This window comes from Lepidochelys olivacea (assembly GCF_965140295.1).
Source record: "Lepidochelys olivacea isolate rLepOli2 genome assembly, chromosome: 6".
In the NCBI taxonomy this organism is placed as follows: Eukaryota; Metazoa; Chordata; order Testudines; family Cheloniidae; genus Lepidochelys; species Lepidochelys olivacea.
In genome coordinates, this window is record NC_140416.1 from 38883220 (window position 1) to 38904064 (window position 20845).

At 40.8% G+C, this 20845-nt stretch overlaps 1 protein-coding gene across 1 annotated transcript; it reads right to left on the minus strand.

The window, feature by feature from the left end:
- Positions 1-1010: 1010 nt before the first annotated feature.
- On the minus strand, positions 1011-14413 carry ARL14EP (ARF like GTPase 14 effector protein). The gene is made up of 4 exons (XM_084631210.1): positions 14198-14413; positions 8783-9302; positions 5555-5685; positions 1011-4511 (listed from the first exon to the last, which is right to left on the minus strand). Exons 2-4 carry the CDS (start codon positions 9203-9205, stop codon positions 4283-4285), a joined length of 783 nt encoding a protein of 260 aa, XP_084487336.1. The 5' UTR covers positions 9206-9302; positions 14198-14413; the 3' UTR covers positions 1011-4282.
- Between the last annotated feature and the right edge of the window lie 6432 nt (positions 14414-20845).

The following is a 20845-nucleotide window of genomic DNA, read 5'->3' on the forward strand; positions in this document are numbered from 1 at the left end:
AGGATGGTTTCTTCCTCTCAGGAAGAAGGAATGTAAATTGTCATCTCAGCAGCATTATTCAACAGCAGACACCATTCATTTGGACTCCACAACCGTGGAGTAGTGCAGACCAAAGAGCAAGGCTGGCCCTTTCAGCATTTGCTTACCTGCCTTCTCACTCTGCACTTTGTAACATCACAATAGGAAGTCCCTGACAGCATTTCTTCTGTATGAATGTGCCCCTCATCTCCAATCCAAATAGGTTTACCCTTCAGTTCCAGCAGATCCCCCAAACATCCAAGGGAAGGAAAGAAAAGAAAAGAAAAAAAAAGGAAAGGAAGACAAACCCTAGTCCCGATAGAAAAATTAAAAGTGAACTTAAGCGCATCTCATGGAATCCCCAGTCCCAAGAGAACAGCATACATTGGGGATCACAGGGTCCTCACTTCTCTTCCAACTGGTCTGCACCTCTTCATGTTGTGGCAAAATGGCAGGTTTTCAGAAATTAGACTCACTACCCACTGTGAATCTTTTGAGACCAGCAAATCAATGATTAAGGCTTGCATTTTAAATTATGATTATACTTTGAGCATTTAATTTAATCTTTATCCCATAAACAGTGCTGTAACCACACAAATATTTTCTGATTTCTGAAGCTGGAGAAATCCGAGAATGCCCCTTCATGATCAGACAGTATATAATCTTTAGACTTCAATAAGGATAGGAATGAAACTGAGTAGAGAAACAAAATCCCATGAGGCTACCCCCTAGAAGGTTACAGTGAAACCTGCACTAAGGACAGCCTTCAGTTAGGCACTCCTGTCTAAAGCGACCACTCAAAGTACCCAGTGTTTCTAGTGAATTGTTCTAACGCTAGCCATATTATTTTTAGTTGCATGGTAATTGAAGACAATTTTTAACCCTTCATTTAACGTTAATTTATATAACATTACTATTGAAGTAGTAAGTGGAAAGACTAAGTACATTTGACCAAGTTAAAAGTTACTGTCATTTATATTTATTTGCATTTGATTAACAAAAATTACAAGACTTCTTATAAAGTTGAGAGCGTAAGGAGTAAGATTGTGCTTTAATGTTTTAATGCTCCAGAAAGTTTACCAGAACTTGAAAGGCCAAGAGATTTTTTACATTACATTTCAGTGAATTATTTCATAGTTAGTATTGCATGAATCAAAAATCCAATGATAAAAGAAAAGAACGTCCAGCATTATCTTAAAAGCAAGCAGATTAAAATGCAGCATGAGTCGGATTTGGAGTTTAATATTTCATGAGTACCAGCTCTACAGCTGCAAACCTCCTGAGTTTCACATCATTTATTGGAAATGAAAATACCTATACTAAAAACCAGCATTTCACAAATGCGGCCACAGCCTCCTGGATTGTTGGGGGGGGAGGGGGGGAAGGAGGAGGAGGGGAAGAGCAAAGCAGCAGCCCCTCCCTGGTGTTCCTGGATGCACCACCTTGGTGTTGGTTACTGGGGCCACCAGCAGGGTTGCCCTCGCCCTCTCCCCCTCCCCCTGGAGACACCTGGAACACAACACTAGAGAAGCAGGCAGCCAGCGAGTTCCTCACCTTCCCAAGAGAAGTGGGGCTTAGGCTTTGGACTTCAGCCTTGAGGTTGCGGGGGGGGGAGGCTCCTGCCACAGGGATTCAGATTGCAGCCCTGGGCTCCCAGCTGCGCAGCTTTGGGCTACATCCTCCAGCCATGGAGCTTCAGGCTGCAGCCCCCACTGCCTCCCTCGGCCCTCCTCTCCCACATCAAGGGTTTAATTTGTCCCCAGGCTTGCCGGGGCTGAGTATGTCTGCTGTGAAAAGTGATACTTGTATGTTTGTTAAGATCACTTTTCACAACATGCTTATTAGCTAGTAATAAATAAATTACAATGATTTGGACATGTGTGTGTGTATATTTATTTTTTCTAACAGTAATTAAGTATTTTAGGGAAAAGTGTGACAGCGGCCCCCAGGAAGAGTTCGTGGCCACACCCTGAGGCCACCAAAAAATTTGTCCCGAGAATCCCTGTACTAAACAGCAAAATTACACTATCACAAAATTTTACCAAGAAAATCCTTCAAAAGGCAATAGTTACATGGCATCCTTGAGCAAAATTGATGCAAATCAGTCCAAAAATATGTAAGTTTGACAAAATAAGTCTGAAGCTACAGTAAGACTGTACAAGATTTTCCTATGTTTCTCTTATTCAAAACAATGCTATGTGTAACTGTACAGCTGTTAGGTCTAACTTGTTAAGAATTTATTAGCATTTCTACTATAAAATTTCAATTTACAGGAGTTTTGTAAAACTCAGCTGTGAAATGTTAATTCTGTCTGAAACTAGGTATACTAAATTTACTCTTTGGTTGAAATTATTTAAACTCCATTGGTTTGCACAACAGTTTGGCTATTTTTAGTCTAAACAACAGAGGAAAGACATCTGAACTATTTTAGCTGCATCTGTAAACCTTTACCAAAAAAAGCCATTAAAGTATGCAGTTCAGTTTACCGTGGATTAGCCATGTTGAATTTTTGTTTACTACAGAATTAACTGTAAGTCTAAATGATTTAAATAATCCTATTTAGAACCCAAGTAAGACTTTATAGTAAAGCAGTACATCAAATTATGTCAATGCAGTGACAATTCCAAAGAACATGAAAAAATGTTTGTCTGTAAAACTAGATATTAAATCTGGCAGATGGTTACAGAAATATATCATGAAGTAGTTTCTTTATGCTATGATCCCCTATAGTAGCTGAAGAGAGAAGCAAAACAGTAAGAAGCAATTCTATCATAGGCTTGTTATAACAAATGTTATGGAAGCCACTACAATCCAGATGCTTCACATGCATATGACCACAAACGTAAACTCTATGCCAGATTCAGCTTTTGCTCACCCAGTTCACTTTAGGAAGTAGGTTGCAAAGATGGCTTTGCTCTTGCCCACTGCTGATCCAGTTCCCCAGTGTAAGTGAGCAGCCTTCAGGTTGTTCTACATTTTGTCAGCTATCCATAGCTTCAAGAGGCAGCATCAGCAACATACCTAGTAACCTGGCTGGGGAGAGGGAGTTAGGGGCTGTAAGAGCACTATATGATTCTAAGCTGCTCTGATTCATCTATCTAGGGAGAATCTGCAAGTGACTGTTTAAGCTGGATGCACAGAGTAGCTATAGCAGGGAAGATGATCTAGCCTTCTCAACTGCTATCAAAAATATTCTCAGCAAATGTGCTGTAATACTAAGGTATCTTCAAAAGAAAGGCATCCTTTGTCCACCCCAATGAACAAAACAAAGCAAACAGAAGACAAACCACATCTAGGTTACCTGGGAAAGATTTGTTTAAACAATGTGTTGCAGAGTCCTGCCTCCATAACTGTGCTCCTGTCATTAGGAATCAGATAGTTACTGAGTTTTATTTCAAAACTGAATAGACACAGTATATGTCAAGTTTCATTCAGGAAAGGGTTTGTTTTAAACATACATCCCAGTTATCAAGCTCCAAAGCAATGGGTTTGTAAAAGCAGTGCTGACAGTCTTTATACTTTTGGTGTTAAAGTCAGGATTTCCCCCATCCTGAAATATTAGTTCTTTTCCAATGGTGCAACTAGCAGAAACTATCAACTGCCATCTGTGAGACAGCACCCCCTAAGTGGTAAATACTGTTAAAATAATTAGGATAGAGCTTATTTATATTTTTAAAAGTATATTTATAGCAAACCAGTGCAATGAACATGTTGATTTAGCCCCTATATTGTTAGATGTTTAACTGTGCTATAACAGTCCCAAAACTCATTTTAGAAAATACAGCATTTACTATTTGCTATACACCTGCTAATACTGGTCACGATTGCCACTGCTTACATTTTAAACTTAAAGAGACTACGTTTATTTTTAAAAGATAGTAAAAACAAACATGAACATCAAGTCTTTAAGGGGAGAGGTGAGAAAGAAGAGATACATGGAGAAAGAGCCTTCTCTACAGAGCAGGGCATATGCAGCAGCTAATCCCAAATTTCTTTTAACACTTAACCAGCCACTCAGTTTCAAACTCTCACTGAACAGTCAAGCACTGCATTGTTCCAGCCTTTTTGCTGGTTTGTATGGATGAGTACAAGGTGGAATGAAGTGTGAAAACACACAATTAGTATGAGTAACAACCTTTCTAAACCATATCAAACAATGAATTTGTAAGTCTGAACAGACTGTTCATGTGTGTTATGACAGGTTCCACTGATTTTCATTAGACCATCAAATTCTGTATTGGAATGCAACACAAATACTTATAAATTAACCCACATGCTTATTGCGAATAATTTCTCCTCCTTCTATCTCAATTTGTTCATATAACCACTTGCGATCACAGCGGCATTCAGCTCCACATTTGTTGGAACCACACTTGGGACAAGCATAGAAGCATCCCAGGCAATCTTCATCAAGACAGTCACAGAGATCCATCCCACTATAAAGCAGAAGTCCCTGGCTATCATAGACTTTACTCTTTGCTGGGATGACTTGCCTGTATAATGAAAAACAGGTGTTACTTCCAGCATTCATAACAGAAGACCTTCCAGTTTACTTGATTACAAATAGTTAGCAATGGATGAAGAGAGAAATTAAACTTTGTCAGCAATTTTCTTGTGCTGAAAGGTTTAACACCAAACCATTCTAAAAGTTACACATACTCCACTGCTTATTGTCAACCACGTACATTAAAATTTGACCTCTGAAAACTGGAGCAATATTTTTTGTAGCTCTTTTGAACAGAGGTTCTCAAACTCTTCCTTACCATCATTCCATATAAAGCCACTTGCAATTCACTTTACGAATACACAGTAAAATAATCTTTTGCAACAGGTATAGCTGCATTTCAAGAGACTGTACACAACTATACATGAAGTACTTTTGACAGCTGAGGAAATATTCCTTTTACACTTTACTCAGAGCTTATGTCCTAGTGAATTCTAGTCAATCCAAAAAGTGTGGTTTTAAAAAAAAGGAGAAAAGAAAAAAAGCCAAGTGTGCCTGTGGGAAAATCACATTCAAAAAAGTTGAAGTTGTGGGGTCTTGCCCAAGTTGATAGGTGACCTTTTTCTAACTTGGCAGATTTTTATTTATTTTTATATATCCATTTTTTTATGCTTTAGCAGTGTGACAAGAATTATATTGAATTTAGTACAATGAAAGGTGATAGTCGCATGAATATTTCCCTCTCATAAGGCCTGCATTATTTGGCTTAGTTTGTTTTGCCTACAGTCAGACTTTTACTTTGCATAATAATACATGGAATTAGTTGCTATGTCTAAATTCAGTCGGTTAGCATTGCCATGTTTTAACTAATATTTTATTCTATTATAATCTCAAAGCATGGTTTGACAAAAATATTTTACTGTAATATTCTATACATTGAAACAAAATTAATAGGCTATCTCAAAAAGGAGATTGGGCTACATAATAAAGACTTAGTTTTGTCATCACTCCTCCAAGCTTTAAAAAAAAGAAAAGAGAGACAATCCAAACATCCCAAATTTTAAATATGAATTAACATAGTAAACAGCCCACCTGTCAGAATTAACCGATGTGCTTTTTGTTTGTAGCCTTCTCTTTTCCCTTTTACTGCTTTCTGGAGCAAATTCAGTCTGTCGTCCTGGATTAGCAAACTGCAAGGACTTCAAAGCTTTAGCTGTTCGCCCCTGAACAAAGATAGAAATTTTCATTTTAAATATTAATACCAAACCAGATCCATAGGAGAGTTGACAATCAAGCTGGGATTTTGTGAAGCCTCAAGTAAATTGTTAAGCCCAAAGCTGAGGCCAAGTGCTGCATCTATCAGCAGAGGACAATCTAAATCTTAAAAGAAAACAATTACACAAAGTAACTGTCCCACCCTTAGTGATGCAAGTTATATGAATAAATAGTATTATAAGCCTTACTTTAATAATTGTAAGGGTTCTTATTTTCTGGTTCTCACTCACTCTGACCTCTAACCCTTTCCTAATAAGGCTCTGATGTGTTGTTAAAATATAGTTTTGGGGAATGCCCTATAGCAGGAGTGGGCAAACTTTTTGGCCTGAGGGCCACATCGGGTTTCCAAAATTGTATGAATGGCCAGTTAGGGGAGGCTGTGCCTCCCCAAACAGCAAGGCATGGCCTGGACCCTGACCCGTACCCGACCCCCTCTGCTTCTTGCCCCCCCAACAGCCCTCCCTGGACTCCTACCCCCATCCTACCCATCCCCCCCCGTTCCTTGACAGTTCCTGTCCCCGGGACTCCTGCCCCAACCACCACCCCCTGCTCCCTGTCCCCTGACCGCCCCCGGACCCCTGCCCCATCCAACCCCCCCTCTCCTTCCTGACTGCCCCCGCCCGGACCCCTGCCCCATCCAAACACCCCTTCTCCCTGTCCCATGACCTCCCCTGGGACCTCTGCCCCCATTCATCCCCCGTTCCCTGCCCTCTGACCGCTCCGCCCCCATCCACACCCCTGCCCCCTGACCACCACCCTGAACTCCCCTGCCCCACTAACCAACCCCCCAGCTCCCTGCCCCCTTACCACGTTGCCTGCAGCACCGGTGGCTGGTGGCGCTACAGCCGCGCTGCCCAGAGCACCGGGTCAGGCCACGGCTCTGCAGCTGTGCTGCCCGGTCACCCAGAGCATTGTGCTAGCAGCATGGCTGCGGGGGAGGAGGAACAGCAGGGGAGGGGCCAGGGGCTAGCCTCCCAGCCAGGAGCTCAGGGACCAGGCAGGAGGGTCGTGCGGGCCGGATGTGACCCGTGGGCCATAGTTTGCCCACCTATGCTCTATAGCTACATGGGCAGCTGCTTCTAAATTTCAATATCTTGTCTTAGAAGCATAACCTACAATCCTTCTAAAGCGGTCAATCTTCCCTCCCATAGCACCAAACTTAGTTTCTTTTAAATCGAGCTAACATTTAACATGATCAAAATGGTAAATTAATATATTGGTTTTATTCCCATTAAGTCCTTTGTTTTCTATTTCTTCTCTTATAACCTCTGAATACATAAGACAAAAAAATTTCCAACTCCATTTCCTCACTTGACTGGATCAAGAAGCAATTCTCTCCAAAAGAGTTAATATGTACAGGAAAATGGCTTGTAATTTTAAATGTGTTAAATATTTACATCAGATTATTAACAGAATTTAAAAAACTTTCCCATGATGCCACTAAACTTTTGATGAGAATTTTTATAATGAAAAGAGATTGGACGTGTTCTGGATAGTGCCTCAGATATTGACAAGTCAAAATGCAGAGATTCCTAAACCAATTATATTGGACATTTGAGGATATACAGTAAAACTAATAAAAATAAACTTCGTGCCATATTACTGAAATAACGTATGTACACAAAGGGAGGATTCATCCCTTCTAAAAATGAGTTTGTCTTGTTTACCTTCTAGATAAGTAACACAAGTCATTTTGTCAAGCTTGGCTGTACAAATATGCCAAATTTAGTACAGTAACCTTGTAGGACTGAGACCACAACATCATGGACTCAGTCCACCATAAAATATTCCAGTAAATTTTTTGTGGTAAGAATTATTTCTGTGCAGTATGCAACACTTCAGAAAAAGTCTGCAATTAATGTGTCATTCAGATTTTGTTTGATTAATCATGGGTTCTCAAACTGTGGGTCAAGACCCCAAAGTAGGCCGCCCCCTTTGAATGGGGTCACCAAGGCTGGTGTTGGCCCTGGGCCCCAGGAAGTCTAAAGCCCAAGTCCCACTGCCCAGGGCTACGGTTACACACCCCCTGCCCAGAGCAGAAGCTCTTGGCCTTCAGCTTTGGCCCTGGCCCTGGCCCTGCCCCTGCCCGCGGTGGCAGAGCTCGGTCTTCGGTCCCCCCTCCTGGGCTTGTGTAGTAATTTTTGCTGTCAGAAGGGGGATCACGGTGCAATGAAGTTTGAGAACTGCTGGATTAGACAATATTTTATTATGACAAAAAAGCCAGCATTTTTCAGTTTGTAAATTTTTTTTGTAATTTAGCAGCGCTAAGACTTGGGCTATGTCTACATTATGCAGCTCTAAGTGACATGGCTGGGCCGCTACAGCCGGGCCGCTAAAAGGCACGCAGTATAGCCGCTGTCTTTCGGCTTTCCTCCCAACAAAGTGCTGTTCACACTGGCACTTGTCGTCGACAAAACTTTTTTCTTTCGGGAGGGTGTTTTTTTAACATCTCTGAATGACAAAAGTTTTGTCTTTCACTTGCCGGTGTACACATAGCTTTAGTCTAGGACTTACACATGTTCTAAATATCTACTGTAGACAGGCAGTGTACATTTTAACACATGCTAAGCTAGCTGCGTTAAAACCCAGGAAAAAGTGTGGTCTTTTAACAGGATCAGTTAGTACATCAAAAGTACATCCAGCCTTATCTACATTAGATTTTAGTAACGTATTAGAATGTGTTAGCTAATAGCCCAAGGAAAGACCTTTACGCACATCTACAGGGGAGCAGAAAACCCTCCCTTTTTTCTAAAAGGTCAAGACACATACTATTTAATGACTATCCTATAAGAAAGTAGATTTTTTTAAAGAAGTTAGCATAAAAACAAAAGAGATTGATGGTCTCCCTTTAAAGCACATACCCATTAAATTGGTGAATTTTTCAAAAGAAGTTTTATAAATATTATCTCTCGTACACTAAAAAAATTAACATTTTCACATTTTAAGGAAACAAGTCATGAGCTTTCTTTATGTAGGACTCAAATCAAGCCCCACCCCATTAACCTGTAGAGTTTAGAGGGGTGAAAAATCGACCCATATACATACGTCTGAATCAAGTTTCCTTCTTTGGCGATCTTCAGGGTCAACATCCACACTTCCATTGATTATCTGTGTACACTTTGGACAAAGCTTCCAACCAGGTACAAACTGTCTTCCAAACTTGGCACTTAGAAAAGCTGCATCATCTAAGTCGATTGCGCGTAAGTTTTTCTTTGATACTTTCCTGTGTATGTTAAATGGGTCACAACATGATTTTTGCAGATCTTCAAATCTGTCAATGTAAATTTTTGCATGATGGAAGCAGATTGTATTGTTCTCAGAAAGAGTCACTCCAGTCCTAAGCTGAAGTAGTAGCAGATCGGATGAAGATAGATCTTGCTTAGTCTTGAAGCCAGCGTGACGGGTATAGTATATCTTATGACATTCATTAGCAGTTTGGAGCTGAATTCCAACTGAGCATGGATCCATCTTACTTGATCAGTATATTTCACTGTTTCACTATTTCACTGTTACTTTGCCTAGAATCAATTCTTTGCAGTCTTTAGTAGGTTCTATGAGGATCACCCTGGAGAAAGCATTAAAATCAATCAGATTTGTGCTGCAAACCTTTATCTGTGAGCTTGAGAGATTAGGTTCAAGTGTTAAAAAACCCTAAAATTAAGTTTTATGAAATATTAGTGTACTATTTCCTTTTATTATAGTTGATAAGGCTGAGGATATGCTGGATTTTATTCAGAAATTAAGCTATAGTATATATTTATATTCCTTTTGGGGGAGGCTTGTATTCAAATCTATGGTAAATGTTGACCTACTTTAAATACCTAAACTCATCTATGGAAAAGTACAAATTCCAAGTGTACTATGTTAGATACGCTGTCGTTTGATATGATACACACATCCAAGCTAGTTGCAAGCCTAACATTAGCCCTTAAAAGTGTAGAAGAGTCTGATAAAAGCTTTGTGAGATTTTCTAGTGCAACACAATGGTGAAAGTTGCATGTGCTTGAAGCCAAAAGGTTAAGAAGCATTCATATTGAGTTAATTTGCTTTTCAAAATGCCAAGCCCACCCACAAGTAATCTTGAACTAAGAACATAAACTTAACTTGGAGTTATAAATTCAACCACATGATTTTTTTGTATAAAGAATTTGGCAAATATATAAATTGGGAAACATTAACAAGAATAAAGTGCACATATTTTGCTAAATATGGAGACAGTACTATCCATCTTTTATTTATAGATATATATCAAAAGCCAGCTGTACACTGGAAAAAGGTATTTTAGAACTACTTGAGTTATCGCTTCCAACAAAATAAAAGCAAGATACTCAGCACACAAAATGTAATATTCTAGCAACAATAAAAACTAATATTTAATGAAAAAGTGTTCCAGACCTAACCAATATACAGAAGCTTCTAGCGTCATTTTTAAGTGTCTAAAGCTTAGAAAGGTTTCTTGACACAGGACAATGACTAGATAATATATCTTTTAAAAACAGAGACCATGAAAATCAATTGCATGCAGCATTTTTGCAGCAGAAATCCCCTTGATTGTAATGCTTCAGAGTTTTCCTAAACCTAACATCAATATTACCTAATGTTCAAAATGTATATTAAAAATTTAATTACAGTTAAAATATAAATATGAATAAATGAGGAACACATCAGAATGTTAGCATTTACTCACTGCAGACACAGTTCACAGGTGTCTTGCATGAGATAGTTGTTTCTAAAAGTAAAAATCCAAAACCAAATGATTTTCTAGGGCACTATTTTCAGTGAGCATCGAACCAGTTTCCAGTGCACAATTCTATAGTAGTTTGAAGACAGAAGTAACATACTACAGAATAACACTTTTTACTATGTTCATTTTTCCTGAACATTTTTGTGCCTTGGTTTGTGTATTATCACAGGCTTTGTAATTAAGCGGTGCTCTGTTAATTTTCTGAGTTTTTAAAAAAATTTCATGAGACATACCAGAACCCTCAGCAACAGCATTCGATGCTATGGCAACAGTAAAAAAACCAACCAAACAAAAAAAACTTGACACTACTCAAGTGGTTGAGAAATATATGCGGTTTTCATTTTAAGAGCAGCAAGTTTGTTTTTGTTGGCTATATTTGAAATGCATTGGCTATTTGCCTAACTGATTTCAGGCTGCAGCCCTCAAACCTGTATTTTAAGGAATGTATTTACAGTCAAACATAGATTATCTAAACTCTGCTTAACCAAAATTCTTGGTTATCTGAAAAGTCAAGTTAACTCTGTGAGAACTGATTGATGTTCTGGCCCTGAAGAGCTCCTAAGGTCTGCATGACTGAAATGCATGCAATTACCCTGGGTTTCTATAATTACCTAACATTTGGAAACCAATGGGGACTTTTGAGCTTTGAAAAAATTTATTCCAAATTCTTAGGCAGGTCACTTTCATAGAATTTATAAGCTCTTATAGTATAACCTGTATGTTCGTTTGAAAACGTTCATATAGCTGGAGAAGAGGCATGACACCAGAAATTCCCATTTCTCTACATCAGTGTTTCCCAAACTGTGTTCCACGGAACACGGGTGTTCCACACGATGTGAATAGGTGTTCCGTGAAAGAATCTAGAATTTAATTTTGACTCTTGCACTTGATTTTTGTACCACTTTGTACGCGCTATCCAGTTAGAAATTGTTAGTTCAAGTTATTATAAATTTGTATTTTTGCTTTGTTTTATAAAATAAAATATATTTGAGCATAAATAATGCAACTTTTTATTTGAAAAACAAACAACTACAAAATATTATAAGTGTTCCGTAATAGGCTAAAAAGCGGTCCGTGGGCAAAAATGTTTGGAAAATGCTACTCTACATATTAGCTTACACTTGTCTTCAGCGTTAGTGGCATAGGAAGATTATCTGTATTTTTTCATTATTGCTTCATTCATTGTCAAACCAAAATCCAGCCAATTAAAATTAGATCCAGGACACCGTCAATTTTTGTGGCTTTACCGCAACAACTTCCTAATTATTTTTATTTAGCATATTTTTCTCCCCTCCCTTGCTTTTTCGGAGAGCCACAGAAAACAGCCAAAATGACTGACTACATTAGGCAAAAGAACAAAACTGGCTATAAACGAAGAACTATCAAGTGAACAAAGTACACAAACTACACAATACTTCCCCCTCCAATATTTTTGAATGATAAGAATTTTAGCGTTTACTTTGAGCAATAGAAAGTGATTTCTTCTCCAGACAGAACTGATCTTTGACAGTGTGCCTTTGAAGCTGTAAGTCTTTTATGGCTGGCATATAAACTGTTGACTTTGTTTTCAGAACTCATCAGCTGAGAATATAACAACTCAGATACTTGTCGGGGTTTACTTTGGTACATGCTGCACTGGTCATTTTCTTATGTTAAGATTGCCAATCTTTTTTGAGCTTTAAGCTTATCACTTTTAAGGATACTTGTCTAGCAGTTCTTTTGGATCTTTTTATCTTACACTTTATGGGTTACATTTTAGAGTGAATCAGAACAGACAACCATAAAATCAAATATTTATATAAAATATAAAACATTTACTTCTATGGCCTTTACCAAAAATGTGTTTTGGGTTAAATGTAATAGACAATGAATAATTCTAGTAGTGGTGTAAGTTGCATACTGGTAGTCTAGGTTTCACTATGTGCTGGAGGAAAAAAAAAGCTTGTTTGTTTGATCCTTCACTATGTGTGTATTTCTGAATGATTCCGGCCCCTGCTACATTAAAAATAGCACATATTACATAGCCAATATATAATTAAACAGGTTCCCAATTTTGCAGATGCATTCAAAAGCTGAATACTTGGAAGCTGAATTTGAAATAATAAAGTAGATTACTAAAAGTATTTTCTATTCATTTGCATTTATTTTCCTTAAAATGAAACTTCCATCCAGTTTTCTGATTGCTATTCTTGGCAGGCACCCACAATAATGGAGGATTGCACTACCTGAAGCTCCAACTGTACTCTGCTTTGAGAAAGCACCTTTTAAATGGGACACATCTGTGCATTCAACAATAATAAAGTTTATAGGACAATAAGTTTAGTTCTCGTTCCTTTGATTTATATGTGAATTGCTGGCACACACATAGAAACCGATGGATTTCCAAATTGGAAAAAGGAAGAAGTATATACAGTTCTTTTTAATTTAGAATAGCTCTCAGTGCAAAATGGAACAGAACAAAATTTCACACAATAATAGAAGAGATTTTTTTATTTTATTTTTTAGTAAGGCTTGTATTCACCAGGATTTCCTAACTGACACTTACTGCTTGAACAGTGCAAACTGAAACAGCTCAAAGTGATGTGTGACGCAGATGCTCAAGGCACAATGAAGCACTTGTGTAAGCTAAGCCAAGAACACTTGAAGGAGTAGTGCAGTGGGAAAGCAGGGAACAAGTGCTGAAAACTGAAGTAAAGGTGGCAAGAAATGAAATAAAACTAGACTGATAGCAGTGTGTTATGAGGAGAAAACAGGAGAACAGCCAGAAGCTGCAACTTCAGGTCTCTCCATTCCCAAATAGACAGAGACCAGGCATATCAAATTGCAGCTTTTTATTTATAGTAGGAAGGCATGCTGCTCCTATATATCCAAACAGTGGTACTGGTTAGAGCCAGCTTTTTTGGATGTCTGAAGTTTTATGTGCTTTATTGTTGAGACAGCATCAGCCACTACTTTTGGCAAATGCTACTTAAATGAAAGCTCCAGCCTATCTACCTAAACTATCACAGTATTGTACTACTGGGGGGAGGGATAGCTCAGCAGTTTCAGCACTGCCCTGCTAAACCCAGGATTGAGTTCAATCCTTGTGGGGGCCCTTTAGGGATCTGGGCACAAATTGGGGATTGGTTCTGCTTTGAGCAGGGGGTTGGACTAGATGACCTCCTGAGGTCCCTTCCAACCCTGATATTCTAAGTAGGCTTTATATTGCTTTTGACCCTTATTTAATCAGTTGGGTGCAGGGTTGGGGAAAAATCAGTGTTTTTAGAGTAAATTGTATACGGAGACAAAACGTGGAGCAAAGCAAGGTTTATTAGAGACAAACTCACACAAGCACTGCTGATGACAAAGAGGTACATTGTAGGCAATTCCATAATACAAGACCAAGAGACCAAAGTTAATAGCAAGTTCATTCAAAAGAAGGGGAAATGCCCCTGCGCGCAGGCTGCTGCAGAACGGAGCGGGGCAGACACCGAGGCCTGGTCTACCCTGAAAACTCACATCGACCCAGCTACGGAGGAGCTCAGGGCAATGAAGAAACCTTCCCCCTCCCCGAGCGCAGCCACGCCGGCCTAGCCCGGGTGTAGACACAGCTCCAGGCAGCCGCCCTGGGCCCTCCCTCCCTCGGCTCCGACTCCCCGCTCCCGCGAGCCCGCCGCCAGGCCCTCCCGCTTCAGAGCCTCCCTCCACCAAACCCTGCCTCCCCCGCCGCCCCGTACCTTGCCGTAGGTTTTCTTCCGCCCTTGTACCGCCACCCCGGAACCCGACTCCCGAGTGCCCCCCACCAGCGCCGCGGTACTCGTGGCCGCCATTAAACCTCGCCGCGCCCCACAGAGCAGCGAGGCCGCCGGGAAGGCTAGAGCGTCGCTACCTTGCAGTCCGCGACATACACACAGCGACCAGAGAGAGGCGGGCGGGCGACGCCCTCGTGACCAAGCTGCCGCGCGAGCGAGGCTGCGCATGCGCATTGCTTGCGGGCCGGGCGCGCGGGCACTCAGGGGGCGGGGCTCGGGCTGCGGCCTGGAGCTCTCTGCCGGGGCGGCGAGTCCCGCCCTGTCCGCCCAACCCAGCGCGAGGGGGCGGGCTGGAGGGACCGTTCAGGGGCTCGTGGCTGCGCGGGGCGCGGCTGCTGCTGGCCCCAGTTCCCAGGCGGAGGCCGGGGCTGCATTGGCGATTCCGCAGCAGAGCAGAACCGGCGGCTTGGAGAAGTTCGGCGAAGAGCTGCGGCGCTCGTCTGCCCTCCCTCGGTCTTGTGCCGGCGCGGCCCACACCCGGCCCTGCCCCCAGAGCTGTGCCAGGCCTGCCCTGAGGGCGTCGGGGCTTGCCCAGGGTGGTGCAGGAAGCGTGTGGCAGACCAGGGCGTTCAAGCCTGGCGGGCATCCCGTGCAGCAGCGTGGACCTACAGCCCGCCTGAAACACTGGTGCCCAGCCCAGAGCTGTGAACTGAGCCACTCTTCTTACTTCTCCAGCAGTGTGAAGTGAGAACAATAGATGTAGAGGTAGCGTATGATAAGGAAAAAGAAAAGGAGTAAGTGGCACCTTAGAGACTAACCAATTTATTTGAGCATAAGGTTTTGTGAGCTACAGCTCACTTCATCGGATGATAAGGATGAGTCTCAGAAACCCCAGGGCAGCATCCACCCCACTGACCAATACTCCGTTGAAAGAGCTGGTTGAAAGTTGGTATTTCTGTTTTACAGGGAATCTACCCTTCTTGGTTCCAAATCTGAAGAGTCCAAAATTTATATAAAAATTTCCCCAGGCTGCATATAAAAATGAATAAAATATAAAAAATAAACTTGTGGAGAGTCCTTTTGAAATGAAACAAAACATTCCATTCCAGTAAGGTCACTCCACAGTGTTTCAAAATGGAGCAATCCCCTAAGACAAAATCATGACCTTATGACACTGTGATGTTTTGTTGTTACCTTACGCACCTTGTCTCTCTGTTTGTTTCCACAACAAGGTGTAAGTACATTGTCTGTTTCCCAGACGGTTTTAGCCTTATCAAAATGCTTCATTCAGATTCCCCATCTCCTCCAATGGCAACACTGAGTCACATTCCTAGTTCCCACAGATTTTTTTCAATGGAAAAATGCTCTATTGGAAAGTTTTTGACCCACTCTGTAATGAAGCCATGCAAGTTTCGCTTGTTTCATATTTACCATTTTGCACAGTTCTAGTTGTCAGCTTTTCCTTTTTCCCCTTCAGTCATTTTGAATATAGGGTGGTTGGCTCATGGGCACAATTACAGCCATGAAACATTTTGGGGAATCAATGCAATGTGTTCATACACTGTCATGAAATAAACATTACAACATTGGAATGCCTATAACTTTGTCCTATGGGAATAGGAAGTTGCAATAGAGACCATTAGAATCTTTTAAGTAGTTGTTGCTCTTTTGTTGGTGGCTGTTGATTTCATTTGGTGAGGTCCGAAAATCTTTCAAGATAGATTTAGAGTCAAACTCAGCTTTTATTTCTCCACGGTTAAGTCCTGAATGATGTGACAAGTTAAACAGCTGAGGAGCTGACACCAGCCTGTTTGTTTAAATTACAATCAGATGGCAGTACTGGGATTGGTCAAAGTATGGGTCTTCCTGTGAAATTTTAAACTCCACCTTCAGGTTTGTAGTGGTAGATTATATCCAAAAGAAATTTTAAAAAAGGATTAAACATGCATTTTTATTCAGGAAGCTTATAGTAATTGCTCTCCAGTTTAAGCCAGTTAAGCTCTTGCATCAACAAATGAGGCTAATTTGAAGAGGGTTTATTCCTATTATGGTTACAACTGTGTGCCTATCTGTGCCATGTCAAATAAAGATAGGATTAGGTATCCCATACTGGCCTATCAGTGGGAACAAACCACATGGGAGACACAAAAAGCAAAATACTGCCATCCTTACTTGTGATTAGCTCAGGCAAAATGATTAACTCTGTAATACAAAACGTAAAATAACCTGGCCAATCGTTAATTCTTTATGCAGGTTTTTACTGCATTTTATTCGCATTCATTTCAGTGGAAGTTTTGCCTGAATAATTACCAAATACAAATTATAAAAAGACTTCAGGATTTGTCCCGTTGCCTTCTATGGGAGTTTTGCACATGTAAATCTTAAGTAAAGTATCTGGCCCCAAAACAGAGCAGAGACCCACTTAAGTTCATAGGTGTCATGCTCTCTGGAGTGCCAACCTGAGGGCAGACTGTAAGAAAACAGGACAGACACTGCAAACTGGTGGTGTGTTCTATAATTAGATTGCACTAAGCCAGCGACAAATGTGAACTCCTGGATCATTATACCAGTCTTACCATGGAGTCATAGACAATCCCCTTTAGACTCTCCAGTCTATCTTGCCACCCAGACAAACTGGACTTTGTGATAAAATGGTCATTTACACCGAAAATAACATCACATCAGGTTCCTCCCAGTCCCAAGAGACCAGTCATTTACCCCAGATCAATTGGTACTCTAGATCTTACACCAAAGACAATGCTGGTAGCCAAGTCTATAGTAAACTAACTAAAAGTTCTGTTAGCTAAGAAAGGGAAATGACAGTTTTTGAGAGGATAAAGCAGGTAAAATATATGCACAGGTAGGTCACAGTTTGTAATTCCAAATGGTGGCAGTGCTATAATAAACTACCAGTTCCCAAATGTCTTTTCAGGGTACTCAGATTGTCTCTGGGGATTTCTGCTTTGTGTCTGCTATGCTTCCCTGTAAGTGTCCAAACAGTCCAGAGATGCAGGATCTTTCCTTGAATCCATATTTATAGCTTCTTACAGAAAATAAGATGAGAGTGTCACTACCCATGTGGGCTTTTCCTTTGATGATGGAAAGTAACAAATGCACTTTGAGTCTTTGACCTCTGATCATCACACACAATGACCACTTGCTTTGAAATTAGCACTTTTTTCTTAAAGTTCTTCATTTGCATTCCACAAGGCTTCTTTCTTGTTTGATGAGTTATTTAGTTACAGGGGTATGCACAATATAAATGTTTGCTACAACATTATAACGGGATACAGATAAGTGAAATCAATGCAAGTAACATCCCACTAGTTTTCATGAAGTTTAAACACCAAATACACTCTCATATATTTAACAATCACTTTGATCTTTCCTAATACACAAGTGAGTTGGCCTAGGGCTCTGGCATGAGCTAACACCTCGTCTGCCAGCATCACTATCAGTATGCATTAAAAACGAGAGGTTTGACAGACATTGGATCTTTTATGTATGGTGTAGTAGTCGTGTCGGTCTCAGGATACTAGAGAGACAAGGTGGGTGAGGTAATATCTTTTATTGGACTAACTTCTGTTGGTGAGGGAGATAGGCTTTTAAGCCACACAGACCTGAAGAAAAGCTGTGTGTGGCTTGAAAGCTTGTCTTTCTCATTGGATCTTCTAGTCCTTTCCACAACCAAAGCCATACACAGATTTTTTGTGAAAGCTAAATGGTCAAATGTGATATGAATTCCACTTTCAGGCCTGGTCTACATGTAAAAAAAAAAAAAAAAAAAAATGTAGTTAAGATGACCTAAGCACTGGGTGTAGAAATTGCTGAATCACTGGACCTAGCTACTGCATCTCGAGGGAATGGATTTACTACAGCTACGGAAAACCTCTTCCATCTCTGTAGTATCTACACTACAGCAGCAGAGCTGCTGCTGTGTCACTGTAGTGTAGACATACTCTCAGTTACACATGCTGTACTGCACTGAGGGCCCTGAAAGCCCCATGTGTCTATTTGGCTCATAGTGCATAAAAATTGGCTAACATTTTAAAATGAAACCAAATCCCAAAGTGAAACTCAGGACTGGTCTACACTTGGAACATATAGCAGCGTAGCTACAACTCTCAAAAGTATGAAAAATCCACACCACTGAGAGATGTCGCTATGCCGATCTAACCCCCAGTGTAGGCAGCGTTAGGTCAACCTAGTTACTGCCACTCAGGGATGTGGATTAACTACAGCAAAGGGAGAACTCCTCCCATCACTAGTGAGTGTCTACACTGAAGCACTGTAGTGGCACAGCTGCAGTGTTGCAGCTGTGCTACTGTAGTTTAAGTGTAGACATACCCTCAGGCTGTGCAAACCCACAGTAACCATAACTGAAAAATAAAGTTCATGTGCAGTTGAACCTCGGTGAACTGAAACTGCAGAGTTTCTCACAGCTATGTGTGTCAGCACGTCAGTTATAGCTACCAACTGTGGGTGCAGTGATGCAATAGAGCCAGAAGAGGGCATGCTAAACTTTTTTTTGTAGGTTTTTCAGAAATTCGGGTTGCTGTTTAAAAAAAATTAACAATGGAATTGTAGAGTCCATATAATTCAAATTATGAAGACTTTCACTGTTATTAGACTAGGACAATTTTAGGCAAGCAGCCTAAATTTGTTCTCTTTCAAAAACCTCCTCAAAGCACATTTCTTCCCTGAAGGCTAGCAGTAATCCACCACGTATTGAAGTATTATTTATTCTAAAAAACTCCAGAAAATCTGCTGCATGCATCACTATTTGTGATGAAACCACCTCCAGATCACCTAACGTTTTGTGAGTCTTAATTGTTGCCTGTTGTTTGTCTTTTAAAATTGTAATATCTTTGGGGCAGAGACTATTGGTCTGATCCTGAGAGATGCTATGCAATTCCAGCTATGTTTATGCAGATGGTGTATTCCTGCATGTCTGCAAAGCATCATGCACATCAATGGTGCAATAAATAATAATACATAATAATTAATAAGTACAGCATACATGTTTTAATAGATGCCTTTGATAGTAGTGCCATATATTTAAGCAGAAATGGATAGTTTTCCATTGGTGACATTTCTGTCCAGTCAGAGGCAATGCACTTCTAGCTTTCTAATTAAAGAAGAATTGGACTGGAAGGGACCTTGAAAGGTCATCTAGTCCGGTTCCCTGCACTCAAAGCAGGACTATGTAATAACTAGACTAGTGGTTCCCAAACTTGTTCTGCCACTTGTGCAGGGAAAGCCCCTGTCGGGCTGGGCCGGTTTGTTTACCTGCCGTGTCCACAGATTCGGCGGATTGCGACTCCCAGTGGCCGTGGTTCGCTGCTCCAGTACAATGGGGGCTGCTGGAAGCAGCGGCCAGTATGTCCCTCGGCTCACGCCACTTCCAGCAGCTCCCATTGGCCTGGAGAAGCAAACTGCGGCCACTGGGAGCCGTGATCGGCCGAATCTGCGGACGCGGCAGTGGCTTTCCCTGCACAAGCGGCGGAACAAGTTTGGGAACCACTGAACTAGACCATCCCTGACAGGTGTTTGTCTAACCTGTTCTTAAAAACTTCCAATGATGGAGATTCCACGAACTCTCTAGTCAATTTGTTCCAGTTCTTAATTTCCCTGACAGGTAGGAAGTTTTTCTTAATGTCCAACCTAAACCTATCTTGCCCACTGCTTCTTGTCCTATTCTCAGAGAAGAACAAGAACAATTTTTTGCCCTCTTCCTTGTAATAACCTTTTATGTACCTGAAAACTTATGTCCCCCTTCAGTCTTCTCTTCCCCAGACTAAACAAATCCAATTTTTCAATCTTCTCTCATAGGTCATGTTTTCTAGACGTTTAATCATTCTTGTTGCTCTCCTCGGGACTTTCTCCAATTTGTTCATATCTTTCCTGAAATGTGGTGTCCAGAACTGGACACAATACTCCAGCTGAGGCCTTATCAACACAGCACTGATTATAATTATATGTGGCATGTGCCCTTGTTCTGTAATGACCTATTCCCCTTAACCTGCTTTGCTATCATGCTGCATAGCACTATGCATTTTATAAAATCATAGACCTAAGAAATGGAAGAGACTTATACGATTATTTCCCTTTATTTCCCTGACAATTCAGAATTGTTCCCCACAGTACACAAGAAGCCAATAACAGCATGAACAAAGTAAGACATCTATGTGATTGCAGAGCCTCCCAGTCCCATTTTGCCCAGCATTTAGTAGCTGAATATCTGCTATTTTCAGCAGATTCTAAGCGGATGACAATAAAAAGGTAAATTTTAGTCAGAGCAAATACAGCAAGCCATAGTGTGAACCTAAAAAGTCATTTTAGTGACCCAATCAAACTAATTTTGGTAACAGGGTAGTGAATAACATCATGCCTATGACCTCAGGCAAAACACAGCTGGTGGACAATATGGTAACAGATGACACCTCATTCACATTCTACATATATTAACAATGCCATCACTTTCATCAGCAATCATGGTATGAGGACTCAATGTGGACATGAGTTAGAAGAGTATGAAAGAGATTGTGATGGAAGCCTGTCTTGGTTCCTTGTATCATTAGGGACAAGCCAACAATGGGAGCAGAACCAGCTAGATAAAACAGTGCTATAAAC